The sequence below is a fragment of the Dromiciops gliroides genome, chromosome 3 (genome assembly GCF_019393635.1).
Source record: "Dromiciops gliroides isolate mDroGli1 chromosome 3, mDroGli1.pri, whole genome shotgun sequence".
Lineage (NCBI taxonomy): Eukaryota > Metazoa > Chordata > Mammalia > Microbiotheria > Microbiotheriidae > Dromiciops > Dromiciops gliroides.
This window is the reverse complement of record NC_057863.1, coordinates 69,653,216-69,675,966: the sequence shown is the minus strand read 5'-3', so window position 1 is coordinate 69,675,966 and position 22,751 is coordinate 69,653,216. Positions and strand designations below refer to the sequence as shown.

The window sequence follows — 22,751 nt, the reverse complement described above, 5'->3', positions numbered from 1 at the left end:
ATCTCTGTCTCTCTCTCTCTCTGTCTCTCTCTGTCTCTCTCTCTCTCTGTCTCTCTCTTTCTCTCTTTCTGCCTCTGTCTCTGTCTCTGTCTCTGTCTCTGTCTCTCTCTCTCTCTCTCTCTCTCTGTCTCTTGAGAAACAGCTTATTGTAATGAAGAGTTCCAGACTGGAGAACAGGAGACCAGAATTCTACTCACTTCTCTTGTCTTGGTCTCAATTTCCTCATCTATAAAATGTAGTGTCTGAGTTAGAGAAATAAGGTATTTTCTAGCACTAAGATTGTTTGAGTCTATACATTACCACTAGCACTTATCCCAGTGACCAACAAATAGGAGGAGCTTAATAAATGCTAGTTGACTGACTGACCACTTAAGTATCCCAATTTTAATGAAGGTAAAACTATGAAAGAAAACCCTTAGTAGGAGAAGACTAATTACTACTGTCCCAGAACTCTTCCCTTCCTAGGAAATCTGTTCTAACCCTACCTTCTCTCCTGAGTGATCCTATTAGCTCCCTTGGATTCAATTATCATTACCATGTAGATGACACAGCCTCTCTCCTGAATGTAACTTATTCATTGCCAACTGCCTAATAGACATTTCCAAGTGGATATCCCCCAAAAAACTCAACTTCAACATGTTTAAAATAGAACTCATTGGTCTCCACTTCTCCCACCCCAACCCACACCACACCACCCCTTTCACTTCTTGCTTTCTAATTTCCCTATTTCTGTCAAGGGCATCATCATTTTTCCAGTCATCCAGGTTCTCAATCTCAGAGTCATTCCTGATTCTTAGCTTTTCCTCATCACCACCCCTCATATTCATTCAGTTGCCAAGTCTTGTCAATTCTACCTCTATAATAACTCTCCCATCTATCCCATCTCTCCCCTTGCACAGCCAGCCCCTTATTTCAAGCTTCCATCATCTCCCACCTCAACAATTGCATAGCCTTCTAATTAATTGGCTTTTCTGCCTCAAGTCTTTCCCCTCATAGATTTAAATGTGTTACACACCTTGGTTGCCTAGTTTCCATTCCTCTACCTGTGCTTTAAAATAATAATAATAATAAATTGATTTTTTTTGCTTCTTACATCACCATAGTATCTCATAGTATCCCCTAACCCTCTCCAAGAGCCATCCCATATGGCAAATAGTGTGATGTTTACTTTTTTTAGAGAGGAAAAAAAATAGTCAGCAAAACCAAGTGATACATTGAGAAAGCCAAAAATCTGCAGAAAAAAAAGAATGTTAAAAAAAATTTTACATGTAACTGGAGGAAAATATTAAATACAAAAATATATTCAATGTGTAATACCTGTGGACTTTCCACCTCCACCAAGAAATAATTTGGGAGTGTCTTCTTTTATCTCTTCATTTGACTGCTACCGATTTTTATAATTTTGTTATATTTACTTTTGATTTTTTTGGTATGTCATTGTTCCTTCCATTTACATTGTTGGAGTTACAGTGTATATTATTTTCTTGGCTCTCCTTATTTCACTCTGCATAAGTTCATATAAATCTTTCCATGTTTTTCTGTATTCATCACATACATCATTTCTTACAGAACAGTAGTATTGTACAGGGTGGGCCAAAAGTCACAAAGGAGTCTGATGTTTTAATAACTTTTGGAGAATTTTTTTAATTTTTTGCCATTTATAAGATTTGATTTTTCACACATAATGTGAATTCATTTCCTATATATACTGTAGTTGATGCTATGGTATTGTAAATTAAAAATAAAAAATAAAGGAGTTATTAAATATCCATGACTTTTGGCCCACCCTGTATTTATATAAATGTATCATCATTTGTTTAATCATTTTCCAATCAATGGGCATCTCCTTTGTTTCCCATTCTTAGCTATCCCCCCAAAAAATGTGCTGCTATAAATATTTTGGAGCATACAGGGACTTTTTCCTATCAATGGCTTGTGGTATAAACCTAGGAATAGAGTCTCTGGTTCAAGAGTAAGGATATTTTAGTAACTTTATTTGCATAATTCCAAATTGCTTTCCAAAATTGTTGCACCATTTTGCACTTCCACTAACAATGTATTAGTGTGTCTATTATTCCACAACCCCTCCAACATTGACTGTTGCCATTTTTTGTTCTTTTTTGGTTTGAGTTTTTTTTGCCCATTTGCAGAGTGTGAGATGAACCCTCAGGGTTGTCTTGATTTGCATTTCTTTAGAGCATCTTTTCATGTAGTTGTGAATATGTTTTGGTTCTTTTGAGAACTATTTGTTCATATCCTTTAACCATTTATTTATGAAGGAATGGCTATAAGTTTTATGGTTATTCATTATTTATATATCTTATATACTAAGTCCTTATTAGAGAAATTTGATACAACTAGTTTCCCCATTTGACTACTTCCCTAGATGCATTAATGCAAATTGTACAGAATCTTTTCAGTTTCGAGTAATCAAAGTTAGCTATTTTAATCTTTTTAAATTGTTTTTGTCTTTTGTTTAGTTAAGTAAGTCTCTTCCCCATAGTTATGAGAGGTACATGATCTGTTTCTCTTTCAAATGTTTTAATAGTATGAGTTTTAATATTCAGGTCATGTATCTTTTTTAGAATGTACTATAAAATGTGCCAAAAGATTTTGGTCTAAGCTTAATTTCTATGAGACCACCTGGAAGTTTTCCCAGAAGTTTTTGTCAAACAGGGAGTTTGGGGGGTTTTTTCCCCTAGGTAACTTATTATTTTCTACTTACTCAAGCACTGGTTCATTGAGTCTATTTTTCTGAATCTCCTTGGTCTAGTCTATTCCATTGATCTACCTCTCTATTTCTAAACTAATATGAAATGGTTTATAATGTAGTTTGATATCTGGAAGTCCTATTCCCCCTTTGTCCTTTTTCTTTTCATCATTTCCCTTGATAGTTTAGATCTTTTGTTTTTCCAAATGCATTTTGTTATTATTTTATCAAACTCTTAAAAGTATCCTCTTGGTGATTTGATTGGCATAACATTAAAAGAATAAATTAGGGGCAGCTAGGTGGCTCAGTGGATAAAGCATCTGCCTTGGATTCGGGAGGACCTGAATTCAAATCCAACCTCAGACACTTGACACTTGCTAGCTGTGTGACCCTGGGCAAGTCACTTAACCCCCATTGCCTCACCAAAAAAAAAAAAAGAATAAATTAATCATGGTAATATTGTCATTTTTATTATATTGGCATGGTCTAGCCATAAGAGCTGAATATTTCTCTAACTATTTAAGTTGTTATTTAATTCTTTTCTTTCTTTCTTTCTTTCTTTCTTTCTTTCTTTCTTTCTTTCTTTCTTTCTTTCTTTCTTTCTTTCTTTCTTTCTTTCTTTCTTTCTTTCTTTCTTTCTTTTTTTTTCTCCTGTAGGGCAATGAGGGTTAAGTAACTTGCCCAGGATCTGCTCTTTAATTCTTTAAAGAGTGTTTTGTAACTGAATCTATTCATGTTTTTTGCACACTTTGGGAGGTTGATCCCTAGATATTTTATGCATTTTGGAAATGGAATTACCCTATCATTCTTTTCTTTTGTTTTGTTAATATTCTATACAAATGCTCTTTATTTTTGAAAATTTATTTTGTAACCTGCAACTTTGCTGAAGCTATTAATTGTCTTAATTAGTATTTTTGCTGATCCTCTGGGGTTTCTCAAGTATACCATCATATCAGGAACAAACAGGGATAGTTTTAGCTCTTCTTTGGCCATCTTTATTCTTTTAATTCCTTTCTCTTGTCTTTTTGCTATTGCTAGCATTTCAAGAACTATATCAAATAATAGTGGGAAGAGTTGATATCTTTACTTCACTCCTGTATTTCTTGAAAAAGGCTCTAGTGCAAATTGTAGTATATAATTGTGATGGAATACTATTGTTCTATAATAAATGAAGAGCAAGATACTCTCAGAAAAACCTGGAAAGACTCACATGAACTGATACAAAGAGAAATGAGCAGAACCTGGAAAACACTGTATATGATAACAGCAATATTTATGTTAATCAACTGTGAAAAACTTAGCTATTCTCAGCAATACAATGATCCAAGACAATTCTGAAAGATTTATGATAAAAGGTTCTGTCCATCTCCAGAGAATGAACTGATGGAGTCTGAACACAAATTGAAACATACTTTTTCTTTATTTTTCTTTGTTGTTGTTTTTTTGTTTATTTCTGTTTTCTTTCACAGTGTGACTTACATGGAAATGTGTTTTGCATGACTACACATGTGTAACCTATGTCAGATTGCTTACCTTCTCAATTGGAGGTGGGGAGGACGGAGAGAATTCGGAACTCAAAACTAAAAATAAGAGAATGTTAAAATTGTGGGGAAAATAAAATATTAAATTTTTTAAAAGAAAGAAAAAGGTTCTAGTGCATCCCCATTGCACATAATGTTTGCCTTTTGTTTTAGAGAGTTTTCTTTTCTATGACACTAAAAAAAGGTCTCTCTATGCCTATACTTTGTAGGGTTTTTAGCATAAAAGAGTATTGTATTTTGTCAAAGGCCTTTTCTGTATCTATCAAGATGATCATGTGATTTTGAATGTTTTGTTTTTTGTTTGTTTTTTTTTTGCAGGACAATGGGGGTTAAGTGACTTGCCCAGGGTCACACAGCTAGTAAGTGTCAAGTGTCAAGTGTCTGAAGCCGGATTTGAACTCATGTACTCCTGAATCCAGGGCCGGTGCTCTATCCACTGTGCCACCTAGCCGCCCCATGTTTTGCTTTTTAATAAAATTAATTATGCTGATTATTTTCCCATTTTTCTTTGTATCCCAGGTGTAAGTCCCACATAATCATAATGAATAATTTCTTGGATAAGTCACTGCAGTCCTGGGGTTGTGTTTAGAATTTTTGAGTTGGTATTTGTTAATTATATCAGCCTATAGTTTTTCTTTCCATCTTTCATGGGTTTAAGTACATAAAATGAATCTGGCAGGCTTCCTTCTTTCTAAAATTTTAAGTAGGGGTACTAAATGATCTTTAAAAGTCTCATAAAGGGGGGAGCTAGGTGGCACAGTGGATAAAGCACCAGCCCTGGATTCAGGAGTACCTGAGTTCAAATCTGGCTTCAGACACTTGACACTTACTAGCTGTGTGACCCTGGGCAAGTCACTTAACCCCCATTGCCCCGCCAAAAAAAAAAAAAAAGTTTCATAAAATCCTCCCGTAAGCCCATCAGATCCAGAGTATTTTTTTCTTTGGAAGCTCCTTTACAGCCAGATATATTTTCTTTTATGAAACTGAATTATTTAAAATCTCTAGCTAGTCTTCTGATTGTCTGGGTATTTAATATTTTGATGCATTCCTCTATTTCTTCTTTGTTCTCAGTTTCCTAACATATAACTGCATAATATGTTCTGATTATTCTTTTTATTTCTTCTGGCTTTGCTGTGATTCCACCTTACTCATTTGCTCTTTTATTTATTTGATTTTCTGCTCTCTTCTTTTTAGGCAGATTAGCTAAGGGTTTATCAACTTTAACAGCATTTCAAAAAACAGTTTTGAGTTTTCTTTATTATGTCTGAGGGCAATTGTTTGCAATTTAACTCTTTTCCCTTTGCTTTTTAATATATTTTCTTTTGTGCTTGTCACTTAACCCTCATTGCCCTGCAAAAAAAAAAATAGTTAATGTTTCTATGATTTGTTCTTTGGCCCATTCATTTTGTTTGTTTGTTTTTGCAGGGCAATGGGGATTAAGTGACTTGCCCAGGGTCACACAGCTAGTAAGTGTCAAGTGTGTGAAGCCAGATTTGAACTCAGGTACTCCTGAATCCCACGCCAGTGTTTTATACACTGCACCACCTAACTGCCCCTCAGTATTTAAGATTTCATTGCTGTCTCCATTTCTTTTGTTTTGTTTTGTTTTCCATATCTTTTGTTTGTGGTTCCTGAACCAATTTGTATTCTTATTACATTATGATCTATAAAGGATGTATTATTTCTGCTTTTCCACATTTGTTTGCAACATCTCTGTGCTGTAATACATGGTCAATTTTTGTAAAAGTTCTATGAGGTGCAGAGAAATATGCATATTCTTTCACTGTCCCATCTAGAAGACTCTATATGTCTTTTAACTCTAGTTTCTCCAGAAACTTGTTCAGTTCTATATTTTCCCTTTGTTTCCCTTTTTGTTAGACTTATCCAAAACTGATAATGGGATATTTAAGTCTCCTGTTACTATTGTGTTACCATCTATGTCTCCTGAAGCTCAGGTGATTCCTTTATGAATCTGTATGCTAAGGCATTTGGAATGTATAAGTTTATTACTAATATTGGTTTGTTCTCTGAGGTTCCTTTCAACATAATGCAGTTCCCTTTTTATTCATTTTTATTTTTTTTAATTTGCTTTTGCTTTGTCTGATAGTATGATGATAACACCTAATTTTTTTTATTCATTTAATGAATAATAAATTTTTTCCATCCTCTCAAGTTTTATTTTGCATATGTCCTTATTTTTAAATATGTTTTTTTTTTGTAAGCAACACATTGTAGGGTTTTACTTTCTTTCTTTTTTTTTTTTTTTTGGGCGAGGCAATGAGGGTTAAGTGACTTGCCCAGGGTCACACAGCTAGTACGTGTCAAGTGTCTGAGACCATATTTGAACTCAGGTCCTCCTAAATCCAGGGCTGGTGCTTTATCCACTGCGCCACCTAGCTGCCCCCATGGGTTTTACTTTCTTATCTAATCTGTCACTCTTTTTTATTTTATTGGATTGTTTAATCCATTCATTTTTAAAGTTATGAGTTAGGTTTATATTTTCCTCTATCTATCTCAAAAATTAGGATTTTTCCCCAAGTTATGATTTTCCCTTCTTCTACTGTAAATACAGTATCATGTTCCTTCATTTACTTTACTTCAATCTTTTTAAAGTTGGTTCTATTTTCAGTGGCCCTCTTCCCCTCACCCCATTCCCTCTTTTTGTTTGTTAACTCTTTCCTTTTAGGGTTTTGTTTATTAGTTACTCTCTCTTGCTTTTATCTGGAGATACATATTATGTATGTCTATGTATGTATATATGTACATATCCATGTGTGTATCTATCTTCCCTCTCTTTTTTCCTTTTATTTACCCTAATAGATGCTCCCTTCCTCTCCTCCCCTTTAGCTAGTCCTGTTCATTAGGGTTGGGGGGGGGGGGTTGCATTCCTTTCAAAACATTATTTCTTTCTCTCTTCTCATTATCTGTCTTCTCTTTTTTGTTTTTTCTGGATCCCTATTTCCTGAATCATGACCACTTTAATCATCTCCCACTTCTCCCACTTTTTTCTGTACTCTTCACACAATAAAAAGTCCACCCTCTAGGTGTTTTCTGCCACTGCCTCATTGAGCTTACCCTATTTATTCTCTGTTTCCATTGTGTCTCCCTAATTCTTGTAGGTGTCAGAGAGGACATTGCCCCATGGGAATCTCTCACACCCCCATCCCAACTGACCTATCCTGTTTCTTGTTGACCCCTTGTTAGTATTCCCTAAACTCATAAATTCTTGCCCCAAATGGAGTCTAACCTGCTGCCAACCATACCTACCTCCCGAAATTCCCCATAGAGATTAAAGGGAGCAGAGGCTGTGAGTATCAACCCTATATCCCATGGGGAGGGATTCTCTGTTTCTTTAACTGATACCTAGACTGGGGCTAGGACTTGCCCTAAACCTTGTGCCCTTTGGTTCCCCTCCTCTGCCCCCCAAGCCTCATAAACAGAGCCATTAGGAACAGGACACTTTACAAACAAATACCCCTTTTTAAACCCATGAAGCTTATATATGGTAAGGGAAAGAAGGAGTGGACATTTATTCCAGGGCACATGGAAAATTATGGCAGAGACAAAGAAAGAGGACATATAGTCTTCTGGCCTCTGATATCTCTAGCATCAAATATAAATTTTTCTGTTTGGCATTCAAAACTTTTCACAACCTGACCCTTTCCTTATCTCTCCAGTTTTCTTATACACCACCCTCTTCTGTATGCTCTATGGTTCAGCGGTACTGGCTACTTGTTGCTCCTCATCATCTCCCATCTCCATGCCTTTGCAGTAGTTGTACCCCATGCCCTAGAGTCAAGAGGTCCTAAGTTTAAATCTCACCTCAAACACTTACTAGCTGTGTGACCCTGGGCAAGTCACTTAACCCCAATTGCCTTAAACATCTGGGGCCATCTACAGTCATCCTGATGTATATCTTGCCACTGGAACCAGATGGCTCTGGAGGAGAGACTGAGGCTGTTGACCTTGCACAGTCCTCCTTCATTTAAATCCATTTCACTGCAAGTCATGACATCATCCTGATGTGATGGTCCTCTTCGGGAACAAAGGACAAACAAACAACAACAACAACAACAACAACACACCTGGAAGGTGTTCCCTTCTAATCTCTGTCTTTTAGGATTTCTGGCTTTTTTTTTTTTAAGACACAGCTCAAGGGTCACCTTGCAAAGAGGCTTTTCCTGTTTAATGCCTTTCTTGCTCCATCTATTCCATGTGTCCTATGTTGTACCTAGTAATATCCATGTCGTCCACCCAATTAGAATGCAAACTGCCTGAGGGCAAGAATTGTTTTTGCCTTTCTCTGTATCCCTAGCACTTAGAGAGTTAGCAAATAGCAATCATCTAATAAATGGTTTCTGATTGATTGAATTAGAAATTCTGGAGCCTCTGATTTCTAACATAGGGTTGGGTTGGGAGAAGTGTTTTTTAAAAACCCCACTAGGTTTAGAAAGTAGTCAAGTGGAAACTAATCCAAATCTGGGAATCACATCTTAGAAGGGACAGTGACAAATTAGGGCATGTCCAAGGGTGACCTGGCTGGTGAGGGAGATTTGGTGGTTCCATTTCCACCTGGTCTCTTCCCTGATGGCTTCGGTTTAGTAGCATAGATCAGATAGAGACTCCTCAGATTTCTTATAATAATAGCTAGCTAATTATAATCATCATAATAATAGTTGTCATTTATGTGGATCTTTAAAGCTTGCAGAGGCCCTTTACATATTTCATATGATCCTCACAACCCAAGCTGCTAGCAGGGATGTGATGGTAAGTGTTTAAGAACCAGATTTCTGAAAAGGCACAACATATTTTAAGTTTAATCTGCATTATTAACATTTTCTCAATTGCTTTCTTAAGTCTAAACAATCAACAAAATAAATCAAGTTCTGATTGGAAATATTTGCTTATTTCTGAGGTATAAATGTCAACACTAAACATTTAACAAATGGCTACATTGGTTTTAGCACAACCCTATGAGGTGGGTGCTATTATTATTCCCATTTTCCAGGTGAGGAAACAGAAGCTGATAGAGGCAAAGTGGCATTCTCAGAGTCACAGTTAGAAAAATGCCTGAATCAGGATCGTAACCCAGATCTTTATCCAATGCCTTATTCAAAAGTTAACTATTAGTTCTTGTGGGTGGGGGGTGGAAATGGAGGGAGGAAGAGAAGTTGGAACACAAAGTTTTAAAAAATTGATGTTAAAATTTATTTTTACATATGTTTTGGAAAATAAAATTCTATTTAAAAGGAAAAAAGTTAACTATTAATATAAGAAATCAAGAGCCTCTATCTGTTCTAAGTCACTAGACTGAAGCCATGACAGAAGAATCCAGGTGGAAAGGAATCCACCAAGATATAATTATAAGCCCCCTCACCAGCCAGGTCACCCTTAGACATGCCCTTTACTAAACACCTGCTGTATGTCAGGTAGGTACTCTTCTAGGTTCTAGAGATACAAAAATATAAGTAACAAATCCTTATACACAAGGGGTTTACCTTTTTTTGGTAGGTCACACAGCTAGTTAAGTGTCTAAGGCAAGATTTGAACTCGGGTCTTCTTGAGTCCGGGTCTGGCTCTCTCCACAAGCTAATAGTCTCTCTGCCCCCTGAGTTGACTGATTTAAGGCCTCCTGCATTTCCCCTCCTTAGACCAATTTCGTAAGTTTCTCCCTAACAGCCACTTCACATTTCTTCCTGTCTAACAGCACATTCAGCTTTTGGATCCTGACTCACTTCAGAGGTGTCGGCAGCAACAGGTAAGTTGGGGCTTTCACTAGCGTTTACTGGGAACCAAGGAGAGAAGTTTTCCCCCACAGAGAGAAACTCTTTCAGATGGAAGACCTTGAGAGGTCATGTCTTTGGGAAGAAGCCTTCTTCAACTCTCAGCTAAACAGAATTCAATCAAAAAGTAGATTTGTTCTGAAAGGTTACCAGAGATTAAGACTGCAACACAACCCCTACCCTGACTCAGTTCCTTCAGAAAAACTGCTTGGGACATTTATCCTTAATTCCTGCCACATTAGCCTCTCCTTTCCTGCTTTATCCTCAGGGCAATAAGAAAATGTCCACTTGTATACACCGAGGTCTGGTGAAAAGAGGAATAGATTTTGAGTCAGAAAACCTGGGTTTAAATCCCACCCCTGACATTCAGCATGTGGCTTTGAGACTCTCACATCAGTTCCCTGAACCTCACTTTCCTCATCTCTAAAATGAGGGGTTTGAATTGGCTAGAATCTAAGGTCCTTTTCCAGCTTTACATATACAATCTATTTCTCCTGAACACTACTAACTTATGGAAGAAATCAGAGTGAGGGTCTGTTGCTGCTTAAACTGTGAGATCAAGGGAAACTCTACAGTAACCCCGAGGGAAGCAGAAAGTGGAACCACTGAGAAAGTTCATGTTCTCTGGGTTTTTTTTATAACTTTTTTAGAATGTGGGAAAAATCATCCCTTAGAGTTTCAGGGACTCTAGAACGAGTGGTACTCTCTTCTCAACTCTGCCAAACTTTTTTAAGCAGGTGAAACTGGTTTAAAATGAACACCAAAAGCAGCCTGGAAAGAGAAAAGAAGTCTATAGAGATAGGAAAGTCTCACTGTGTTTTATCCCTGTGCTGGTGGAGGCATGGAAAGCCAGCATAGTTACAAGCCAATTATAGATTAAAAACCTCAGCTTTTTTTTTTTTTTTAAACTATCAGTTGACCTGAATCCACTTCTTTCACTCCTGGTGAGATAACTATAGAGGTAGAAAGGCAAAGCTGAAGGCTCAGCATACCCTAATATAACAATTCACATCTCAAAGTGTGGTACAGGACCCCCCAAGGGTCCTTGAGAGACCTTTCCAGGGAGTCCCTGAGTTCAAATAAATGTTCATAATAATATTAATATGTTTAAATGTCTTACATGGTAAATATCAATTGGTATAACCTACATCAACAAAAGTTCTTTGGGGTCCCCAATTTTTAAGTGTATAAAGGGGTCTTGAGATCCAAAAGTTTAAGAACCCCTTGCCTAATCACATCATATGTTCCTGGGCTTTGCTTTTGGAGGAAAATTCTAAATGTTTTTGTTTGTTTGGTTTTGTTACTGCAAACGGGCTCTCTGAGCCTGGGAATGTAGAAAACCAAAGGAAAGGGGAAAAAAATACTTGAGGGGCAATCTATATACCTAGGCTTGCATTTATCCTTTCTGCTGTGGTGGTATTTTAACACAATAGACGGCATAGCAAATAACATTTGACAGAGTGACCAAAATGTTATGTTTATAACTGGGTAGACTTAGAATTTTCTCTTCTTTTATTAAAGACTGCTTAGTGCTACAGTTAGAAAGACTTTGCAGCAGGGGCTGGTAGGTTGCTGCGGTATTGCATTTCTCAGACCCCATCCTAGAGCAATTTGGAGCATGTGATCAGTGTCTAAGAGGGCTACTGGGTTAAAGCAGATGTTGGTGAATGAGGTGTCTCACAAAACAGGAAGAAATATAGATGAGGCCACCAGTAGCTCCAGAATGGGTCATTGAAAAGGGTTGTAAGATGGAAATGGAATGTGGATCTCGGGGTCCCTGTGGAGCAGAGGTTGAAACTAAAGATGTCTTTAGAAAGGCCAACACCAAGACTTACCAAATACCCCAGTCTCATCTTGGCTACCTTTATGAAATACTGGCTCCCAGAAATATACATATGTGTGTATACATATATATATATATGAAATATATATATGAAATATATATATATGAAATATATATATGAAAAGAGAGAGAGAACCATAGAATAGTTGGGTTGAGGGAGGCAGGTGGCAGATGAAGCTGTTTAACTCCAGACTTGGGGGATGGGGTGTCTAGCAGGGTACAGGAGGGAGGGGAAGTGGAGAAAATTTGAGAAGTAGAAACCCAAAGCTTTCTGGGTAAACTACATCAGCAATTAATTCAAATGAGCTATTAAGAATATCCTACTCACTCTGGGAAATCCACTTCAGGTTGAACAACTTCATCTGCCAGGCACCTCCTTCTTATGAATCCATAGTACCTTCATCTTGTTTTTTTTTTGTTTTGTTTTGTTTGATTTTGTTGGCATACTTCTATGCCAAAGAAGCTGACTTTCAGAAGCTGACACCAAAGTGAAAAACCAGCTGTCAGGTAAGCCTTGGGATTTTCTCCTCTTTGGTTTCTCTGATCTTTGCCCCTACCCCCAAAGGCCCAGAGACCTTGTCTTTGTCTATCTTGGTCTTCCAAATCCTGGGTGAGTGGATAGATGGATGGATAGATAGATAGATAGATAGAAGGATGGATAGATTGATAGATAGGCAAACAGAAAAATGCACAGATAGACAGATAGACAGACAGACAGACAGATAGATAGATAGATAGATAGATAGATAGATAGATAGATAGATAGATAGATGGATGGATAGATAGATAGGGGATATAGCTAGGAGATGGAAGATAGATGATAGATATAGATAAATAGATAGATAGATTAGATAGATATGGATAGGGCACATATTAAGCACATATGTGCCAGGCATTCTTCTAAGGGCTAGAGATTGAATCATAAGCAAATAAGCTAATCTCTACCCTCAAGAAGCTTACATTCTTCACCAACCTCCACCCTCACCCTAATGGGGGAAAACAACACACAAAGGGAAGGCGGGGGAGGGGCTAAGCAGAGATAGTAGGAGATTTGGGGGACAGGAAATGAAGAGCATTTGGGGTGCCCTGTGAAATAGAGGTCTGAGTCAGAGATTCACCAGTGAGGAGAAGAAGCTATAGGGAAGAGGCATCTCCAGAGTGAGAAGGCTGCAGAGAATGAGAGGGCAGTTAGGAGAATACAGATAGATATCCCAAACCCACCAGGGCTCACACAGATCCTACACTCTGGGTCTGCATATGACCCACCCACACCCACCACTCCTCTTTCTGGTGCTCTTTTTCCAAGCAGAATAAGGGTAGGGAAAGGGAAGTATATGTGGGGAAGAGCAGAGAGAAACAGGAGGGGAACTAAGAAAAATGTCCATTCTTTGTTTTTCTTTTTTTTTTTTTTTTTGCAGGGAAATGAGGGTTAAGTGACTTGCCCAGGGTCACACAGTTAGTGTCAAGTGTCTGAGGCTGGATTTGAACTCAGGTACTCCTGACTCCAGGGCCGGTGCTTTATCCATTTCATTGCCTAGCTGCCCCTGAAAATGTCAATTCTGATCAACGGTACAAGCTTTTATATGCTTACATTATTCCATAATACTGGTACTGCTACCCAAAAAAAGAGGCATTTGTACTAAACCTCCCACACACAGTTCCTCTTGGTTGAGGGTTCAATGTACCAGCCTCCATGCTCATACTAACACTCATTCTCCCATTGAATCCTTGAGTACCTGCTGGGACTACATGTCTCAGCCCCCACACACAACAATTCTTACAACCCACTGTGCTCCTCCCCACACTCTGAGTCATTCACACAAACACTAAGGCTCCAAGCTCCCAGGAACGCCCTCACTCTCTCCTATAGATAGATTCATTCCTCACAATGCTAGCCCTCAGTCCATATTCCTTCTCCCCTTTCTTTCCCTCCCCTTTACTAGTTTCTGCCAAGATACTTCATGAACAATGGAACCAGGAATATATCCCAAAGTGCCTTAAATACAATTGGAGCATAATTGGTATCTCTGCATTCCCTCATATCTAAAGACGTTTAGGGGGCAGGTAGATGGCGCAGTGGATAAAGCACAGGCCTGGATTCAGGAGGACCTGAGTTCAAATTCGGCAACAGACGTTTGACACTCACTAGCTGTGTGACCTTGGGTGAGTCACTTAACCCTCATTGCCCTGCCCCCCCCCCAAAAAAAATTTTACATTGAGGGCAGCTAGGTGGCACAGTGGATAAAGCACTGGCCCTGGATTCAGGAGGACCTGAGTTCAAATCAGGCCTCAGACACTTGACACTTACCAGCTGTATGACCCTGGGCGAGTCAGTTAAGCCTCATTGCCCTGCAAAGAAAGAAAGAGAGAGAGAGAGAGAGAGAGAGAGAGAGAGAGAGAGAGAGAGAGAGAGAGAGAGAGGAAGGAAGGAAGGAAGTTTTAAAAAATAAATAAAGACATTTACCTTTTGCTAACATTTTCTCACCCTAACATGCATATATACATGTACATATGTAGATGAGCTATGGTGAGCTCCTCCTCTCTAGAAGGCTTCATACAAAACCTTGATGCCCACAAATTCCTAAACTAGGGATTCTTAACTTGGGGGCCCTGAATGTTTAAAAAAGAGAGAGAGAGAGAGAGAGATAATAAATATTCCAACATAACTGGTTTCCTTTATAATCCTATGTATTTTGTTTTATGCATTTAAACTATTATTCTGAGGAGGGGTCCATTGGCTTCACCAAACACAGCCAAAGAGAATCATGACCCCCAAAAAGTTAAGAACCCCAGTCTTAGGATATAAGCTTCTTAAGTCAGGAATTGTTTCCTTTTTGTCTTTATAACATTTAGAATGGTGCGTGACACATAGAAGTTGATTTCTTAATCAACATGCTCATTGCTTGATTAATTGAATAATGTAGAGATGATTTCTGTCCAGATCTGGATTAGACCAGATGACCTTGGAGACCCCTTCCAGCCTAAAATTAATCTACATACGCACACCCATGAATCTTCCTTTAATATCCTACTTGAATGCCTCATCATGACATGAAGATGATCTTGGGTTCTTGAAGCCTATGCCAGTCAAGTACAAGCTCTCATGGGTATCATTCACTCTTGCTCTGAAGCAAGAAGACCTGAGTTCAAATTCAGTCTCAGACACTTACTACCTGTGTCACCCTGGACAAGTCACTTAACCTCTGTCTCAGTTTCCTCAACTATATAATGGACATCATAATACCTCAAAGGGTTGTTGTGACAACCAAATGAGATAATATGTATATAAGGTGCTTAGCACACTTGCCTGTGCATAGTAGACACTTAATAAATGTTTGTTCCTTCCCTGCCCCTTTCAACTGTATCCAGCTGGAAGAGATTTGAATACAGACCTGGGTGATGGCCTGTGGATCATCCAAAGACCAGCCTACCTATACTTGGAGAGGCTTATTATCGCCAGAAGTTTGGCCACTGGGCAATTAATTTTTCAAACACAGCAACTCAGAAAATGTGGAGGAGCTGCAATCTGTGTTGGTAGAAGGAATACCCACACTGAGGAAGTTATAAATCTTTTGAAATCTCTAGCTAGATAAATACAGTGTTGATTATCTACCTAAATGATGTTATAGAAGGAGCACTGGATGGAAAGTTAGGAGAAAGCTACTAAGGACTTACAGGACCTTGAACAAATCCTTTCATCTTTCTGGGCATCAGTTTCTCTATTAAAATGAGGGAGTTTGACTAGAACCTGAAAGTGCCTCTCAACTGTAAATCCTGTCTCATCTCTTTTTTTTTTCTTTTTTTTTCTTTTTTTTGCAATTGAGGAAGTTGAGGTTTGTTTGACTTGTATGAGGTCTCACAGGTGGGAAGAGTGGGGAAAAAGATGGGGTTCAAACCCCGGTCCTCTCATTCCCAGATCCAATGCTTTTCCTACTCCACCACAATGCCTCTGGGCATGGGGATTGCACTGTGGGTTGTATTTGAATGAGCAACCCAGCAAGGGTCATGGTAAGTGGTAGATGAGGTCCCAGTTGGGACAGAACACTTTGACTTTTAGAGGTCAGTGAAGTCTTCATTGAGGAGATATGGGTATGAGCTGAGCCTGGAAGTCTAGGTAGAATTTAGGTAGAAAGGACATTAGAACCATCTAGTTCAACACTGTCATTTTATAGATGAGGAAACTGAGTTCTGGAGACATTAAACAAATTGCCTAAAGTCACAAAGTTAGTTAATTGCAGAACAGTGCTTAGAACCCAGAACTCCTGGCTGTCCATCCATTTCCATCACTCTTTCCATGATAGGTTTTGCAAAAGATTTTAGGGAGAGAATACAACATAAGCTAGTCCTTAAACTGGAGTTAAGATATAGAGATATAGGGGCAGCTAGGTGGCGCAGTGGATAGAGCACTGGCCCTGGAGTCAGGAGGACCTGAGTTCAAATCTGACCTCAGACACTTAACACTTACTAGCTGTGTGACCCTGGGCAAGTCACTTAACCCCAATTGCCTCACTAAAAAAAAAAAAAAGATATAGAGATATAGATAAATAGACGGTAGATAGATGGATGGATGAATGGATAGATAAATAGATATAGATAAATACACACACATGTATGTATGTATACATAATAGATATAAATATATATGCATGTATATGTCTATATGTATGATATGTGTATGTCTGTGTTTATATACATTTATATTTATATATTGTTTCCTTGATATGATTTTTATATTACAAAGCTTTTTAAATATTATTCCCACTTCATGAGAGGACACTTGTAACAAAGTAAAACTAATAATACAGTGAACTCATATAAAAAGTACAATCAATATATCACATCTTCAATTCCCCAGATTCACTCCTTGATATTTTTTAAATTATCAAAAATCTATTTTCTCTCCCTCCTACCCTTACCCCATTTTTTTTTAAAAAGGAAAACAAACTTCTTGTGGTAAATATTCATGTCAAGCAAAACCCATTCCCTCAAAATATAAAAAAATGCAAAATGCAAAAAATAATGTGAGTGTGATTAGCACATCATCCCAGATCCTAATTCTATCACTGCTCTGTAATGAATAGCATGTTTCATCACTCATTCTCCGGAATTATGAACAGTCATTGTATTGATCATAGTTCTTATGGTTTTGAAGGTTGTTTATTTTTATACTGTTATTGTCAATTTATATAAATTGTCATTTTATAATGTTATTGTCGATTTATATAAATTCTTCTCCTGGCTCTGCTCATTTCATTCTTCATTAGTTTATCAAAGTCCTCACAACTGTTCATTTTGATATTATTGTTGTAATAGTATAAATTGTTTTTCTGAACTGATGGAAGGCTGCTCTATGCTAAGGCTTCCAAATTCCATTTAGCTGGGTCCCTTATTTCCTCAATTGTTTATTATTCACTATGGTACAGAGCTGAGTATCACAGGAGCCCCAGATGGGGACTAAGAAGATAAAACCATCTCATCTATCAGCAAAGACTTGGGTTCATAGCCCACCTCCAACACTTACCAGATTTTTACCATGGATAGGGGATTAACTTGACCTTGCCGATTCAGCTTCTTCATGGAAAAAATATAAGAAAAATGCCCATAGGATCTACTTCTTAACAAGCCAACTAGAAAAGGGAAAGACCAAGGAAGGGAGGAGCTATGGAGAACAGACCTAGATAGTTGGGATCTTGGCTACAACTGGATCATGAGGAATATGTGGAGGTTCCCTGCTCGGCCCTCCTAGTTCTTTCCCTCTTCTATTTACCTTGTTTGCAGATAGTTGCAAATTCTAGTTTCCATCTACCTTGTCAATCTTTTTAAATATTAATCCTCTCACATGTTCTCCCTTCCAATCCAACCAGCCTTCTAAATATTCTCTCATCATGATACTCCAACTCCCACCTTGGTAGCTTTGTGTGAGTAATTTCCTGTCTGGAATGTATTTCCTCTTCACCTTCACCAACCAGATTTTCTAACTTCCTTCCAAGCATAATTCAGGCACCACCTCCTAGATGGGGTCTCAGGCACTTACTAGCTGTGTAACCTTGGACAAATCACTTAAACCTCTATTTATCTCAGTTTGCTCATCTGTAAAATGGAGATCATAACAGCACCTAGCTCCTTGCTGTGAGACTCCAATGAGATCATTGTAAAGCACTTACAGCTCCTGGCACATAGTAGGTGCTGCATTTATTACTGTTGTTGTTGTTGTTGTTGTTGTTATAACCTCTCGAGTTATTATTCTCAGCAATACAATGATCCAAGATAATCCCAAAGGACTCATGATGAAGCAGACTATTCATCTCCAAAGAAAGAACTGATATTGATTGAACACAAACTGAAGCATGCTATTTTTCACTTTCATTTGTTTTCTTTTATTCAAGTTTTTTCTACAAAATGACTTGTGTGACGTTTTACATAATTGCACATGTATAAACTATATCTGATTGTTTATGACCTCAGGGAAGGGGGAGGGGAGGGAGGAAAAGATAGAGAAAATTTAGAACTCAAAACTTTAAATAAAGGAGTATTTACTGAAAATATATATATATATATATCATTTTGGGGGGCAGCTAGGTGGAACAGTGGATAAAGCACCAACCCTGGATTCAAGAGGACCTGAGTTCAAATCTGACCTCAGACACTTGATACTTACTAGCTGTGTGACCCTGGGCAAATCACTTAACCCTCATTGCCCCATGGGGGGGGGAACAAAAATTTCATTCTTTATTTATTTATTTATTTCTAGGAAAATTTTGCGTTCCAAATACCCTCCCTCCTTCCAGCACCCCCCAACCATTGAGAAGGCAAGCAATATGATATCAGTTATATATGTGAAACGCAAAACAGATTTCCATATTAGCCACGTTGCAAAAAATAATTGAAGCAAGAAAAATAAAGTGAAAAAAATTATACTTCAATCTGCCCTCAAGAGTTCATCAGTTCTCGGGGGCAGCTAGGTGGTGCAGTGGATAGAGCACCGGCCCTGGAGTCAGGAGGACCTGAGTTCAAATCCGGCCTCAGACACTTAACACTTACTAGCTGTGGGACCCTGGGCAAGTCACTTAACCCCAGTTGCCTCACTGGGAAAAAACAAGCGTTCATCAGTTCTCTTTCTGGAGGTGGATAACATTTTTCATCGTGAGTCCTTTGGAATTGTCTGGGATCATTTTATCGATCAGAGTAGTCAAGATCACATAACGAATGTCTGTTGAATTTAATAGGTGCAGAGGGAGAGGGGAGACATTCTAGCTATGGGGAAAAATAAGTAAAAGGTCAGAAATAGGATAGAAAAGACCATGTTTGGGGGACAGTGAGCAATTCAGGTTAGCTGGACCATGGATGCTTTACACCAAATAGTGTGAAATAAGACTGAAATAGTAGAGAAGTATCAGACTGTGGTAGGCCTTGAATGCTTGGTAACTATTCCCATCAAAATGAAGGTTTTCCTTCAAAGTGGACTTCTTAGGAAGCCAGATACATATTCCAATTATTCTAACCTTGTTAAAATGGTTAAATTTTCTCTTGGAAATAGGTCTAATTGTACAGCCACCCCCCAAAAAAATAGTTTCATTACTTTAAACTAAGCAACAGTAAGTCAGTCAATAAGTATCTATTAAATGCCTACTATATACCAGGCACTGTGTTAAATGATGGAAATCACATCTAGTTTAGTTTTATTTCTACCTCCTCTCCCACATCCCCCCCAAAAAAAGAATGTGCTGTAAGCTCTCAGTACCATTCGCAATCCATTCCCTGGTGTTTGAGCAAAAGCAGCCTCCGTGAAATAAGTGAATAGCCTTCCAAGGTGACCACTTTGAAGAGATCAACGCTCATATGGATGAACAAATTGTTTACCATCTTAGAACTGGATTTCTTACTTTGGGGGGCAGGGCAATGAGGGTTAAGTGACTTCCCCAGGGTCACACAGCTAGTAAGTGATAAGTGTCTGAGGTCAAATTTGAACTCAGGTCCTCCTGAATCCAGGGTTGATGCTTTATCTACTGTGTCATCTAGCTGCCCCCTTACCTTTTTATTTTTATAACATGGACCCCTTTGGTAGTCTGGTGAAGCCTATGGATTCCTCAGAATAATGTTTATAAGTTACATGTAAGAATACAGAAAGAACGCATACAATTATAAAAGAAACCTATTATATGGTGATGCAATTATCAAAATATTATTTAAAAAAACAAGTTGAGCCTCACCTCACCTCATCTTACATATTTGAAGTTAGGTGTTCTTGCATACAATTACAGTTATCCCTTTGACTTTCCCCATCATAGTTTTGATAAATCACAGGTAGACATAAATAATTTTATTTATTTTTTTTGTGACACAGTTGGGGTTAAGTGACTTGCCCAGAGTCATACAGTTAAGTGTCTGAGGCCGGATTTGAATTCAGGTCCTCCTGAATCCAGGGCCGGTGCTTTACCCACTGTGCCATTTAGCTGCCCCGACATAAGTAATTAAATGGGAATTTTGGAGGAGTTTTGCAGAAGACACAGATGACACGAAAAGGCCAGCAGATGACACAGAAAAGGTTTAGAAACTCAGAAATGTATAAAATATATGTATAGTAATATAAACACATTTTATCTTTTAATACTAGAATACTTCAGACTTCTTCTCTGGCATGAAGGAAGGGCCAAAACATTTTCTGTGACTTTTCCAGATCACTGGGGAGCCCTGCTCCTAATCTCTACCTTGTGGAAGGGAGAACTGTATACACTAACCTGGATTCCCTGTGGGAGTCCCTTATGAGTGGGAAGAAGGGAGGGAAGGAAATGGATGACTACACTATGAAATGACTCCAGTCTCTTTTGCAGGCAGAGACATTGGCTGGCGTCTAGAATGGCCAACGTGTTTGAGATGAGCTCAGAGGATATTCTCCACTTGTTTGATGATGATTTCAATTTTTCTGGATACAGTACAGACCTGCCACCTGAATCTGCGGATGCATCCCCCTGCCGCATCGAGGACTCAGGCCTCAACAAGTACTTTGTCATGACCCTATACATCGTCGTGTTCTTGCTGAGTTTGCTGGGAAATTTTCTGGTGATGCTTGTCATCCTCCACAACCGGCTCAGCCGTTCAGTCACAGATATCTACCTGCTCAACTTGGCCATGGCTGACCTGCTCTTTGCCCTGTCACTGCCCATCTGGGCCGCCTCCAAGGTGAACGGCTGGATCTATGGTACCCCTCTTTGCAAACTGATCTCCCTCCTGAAGGAGGTCAACTTCTACAGTGGCATTCTGCTGCTGGCCTGCATCAGTGTAGACCGCTACCTAGCCATTGTCCATGCTACTCGTGCTTTGACTCAGAAGCGCCACTGGGTAAAATTCATCTGCATGGGCATCTGGGGCCTGTCCTTGGTCCTGTCCATGCCCATTCTTTACTCCCGTGAGGCATTCAAGTCAGAGGATTATGGCTTTGTCTGTTATGAGAGCTTGGGCAAAAGTACTGAAAAATGGCGGCTGGTACTGAGGATCCTGCCCCAGTCCTTTGGTTTTGTCCTGCCCCTGCTGGTCATGCTCTTCTGCTATGGCTTCACCCTGCACACCCTCTTTGAAGCACACATGGGACAGAAGCATCGGGCCATGCGGGTCATCTTTGCTGTGGTCCTTGTCTTCTTACTCTGCTGGCTGCCCTACAATCTGGTGCTGGTCACTGACACCCTCCTGAGGACCAATTTGATTGAGGACACCTGTCCACGAAGGAAGGCGATTGAACAGGCCATAAATGCCACTGAAGTGCTGGGCTTCCTCCACAGCTGCCTCAACCCCATTATCTACGCCTTCATTGGGCATAAGTTCCGTTACAGCTTCCTCAAAATCCTGGCTGCCCATGGTATGGTCAGCAAAGAGTTCTTAGCCCAGCACAGCAAGCCCTCAGTCCATGGTTCCTCCTCTGGAAATACCTCTACCACCCTTTGAAGATCCCTTTGGTCCAGATTTCCTGGGTCTCTCCTTGTCCTTCTTTGCCTTTCTCCCAACTGTCTCCAAAATTTCACTCTGGGAAAAGTTAGCTTCTCCTTTTTTATGGATGCCTCTGCCGTGTGATATGGGAGGAAACTGAGTGCCCTATTAAGGGATACCACCTCGGGGACAGCTAGGTGGCACAGTGGATAAAGCACCAGCCCTGGATTCAGGAGGACCTGAGTTCAAATCCGTCCTCAGACACTTGATACTTACTAGCTGTGTGACCTGGGCAAGTCACTTAACCCTCATTGCCCCACCAAAAAAAAAAAAAGAAAGAAAGAAAGAAAGAAAAGAAAAGAAAAAGGGATACCACCTCAACAGGAATTATGTCTACCCCTGCAATTACCTTGAACTCTTGGATTACAGTTGCCATATCGACAGGACAGCTCCTATTATTTAACCCCCTCAGGCTATAGCATGATTTCCTGAGATTCCTAGATCCTATTTAGGGTGACTATTAGGGGATTCCACAGCAGAGAAGGGACATGGGGAAGGAAGGGAACTGTCAGATTTCATAAATAAGTCTGTTTTCATGTAATCTCTTTGTCTATCATTAGAGTCGGCTAGGTGGCTTAGTGGATAGAGCTCTGGGCCTGGAGTCAGGAAGACCAGCCTCAGATATGCACTAGCTGTATGACTCTGGGAAAGTTGCTTAACCTCTTAATCCACTGGAAAATGAAGTAGAAAACCAATCCAGTATATTTGCCAAGAAAACCCCACACAAGGTCACAAAAAGTTGGATATGACTGAAAGACTGAACAACAGTCTTGTCTACCCAGGACCTGGAACTGGGAGAGAAAAATTAAACTTGAAGATGGACTTCTAATCAGCTACTTACAAAGACAGGCCTGATCCTTATTTTCTCTTGGACTTGTTCTGCTGAAAATAAA

General features: G+C 39.1%; 1 protein-coding gene across 2 annotated transcripts in view; it reads left to right on the top strand.

The window, feature by feature from the left end:
* The window catches only part of LOC122749447 (C-X-C chemokine receptor type 2-like), a 46,188-nt gene extending 23,437 nt beyond the window's left edge, over positions 1-22,751 (top strand). The window contains exons 1-3 of one of the 2 annotated variants that reach the window (XM_043995823.1): positions 9,974-10,009; positions 12,338-12,384; positions 20,709-22,751. In XM_043995823.1, the coding sequence (XP_043851758.1) occupies positions 20,734-21,816 (1,083 nt within the window). In that variant the 5' untranslated portion in view covers positions 9,974-10,009; positions 12,338-12,384; positions 20,709-20,733 and the 3' untranslated portion in view covers positions 21,817-22,751. Of the gene's footprint in view, positions 1-9,958; positions 10,010-12,337; positions 12,385-20,708 lie in introns of those variants that run through there. The other variant, XM_043995824.1, reaches the window with a different exon arrangement.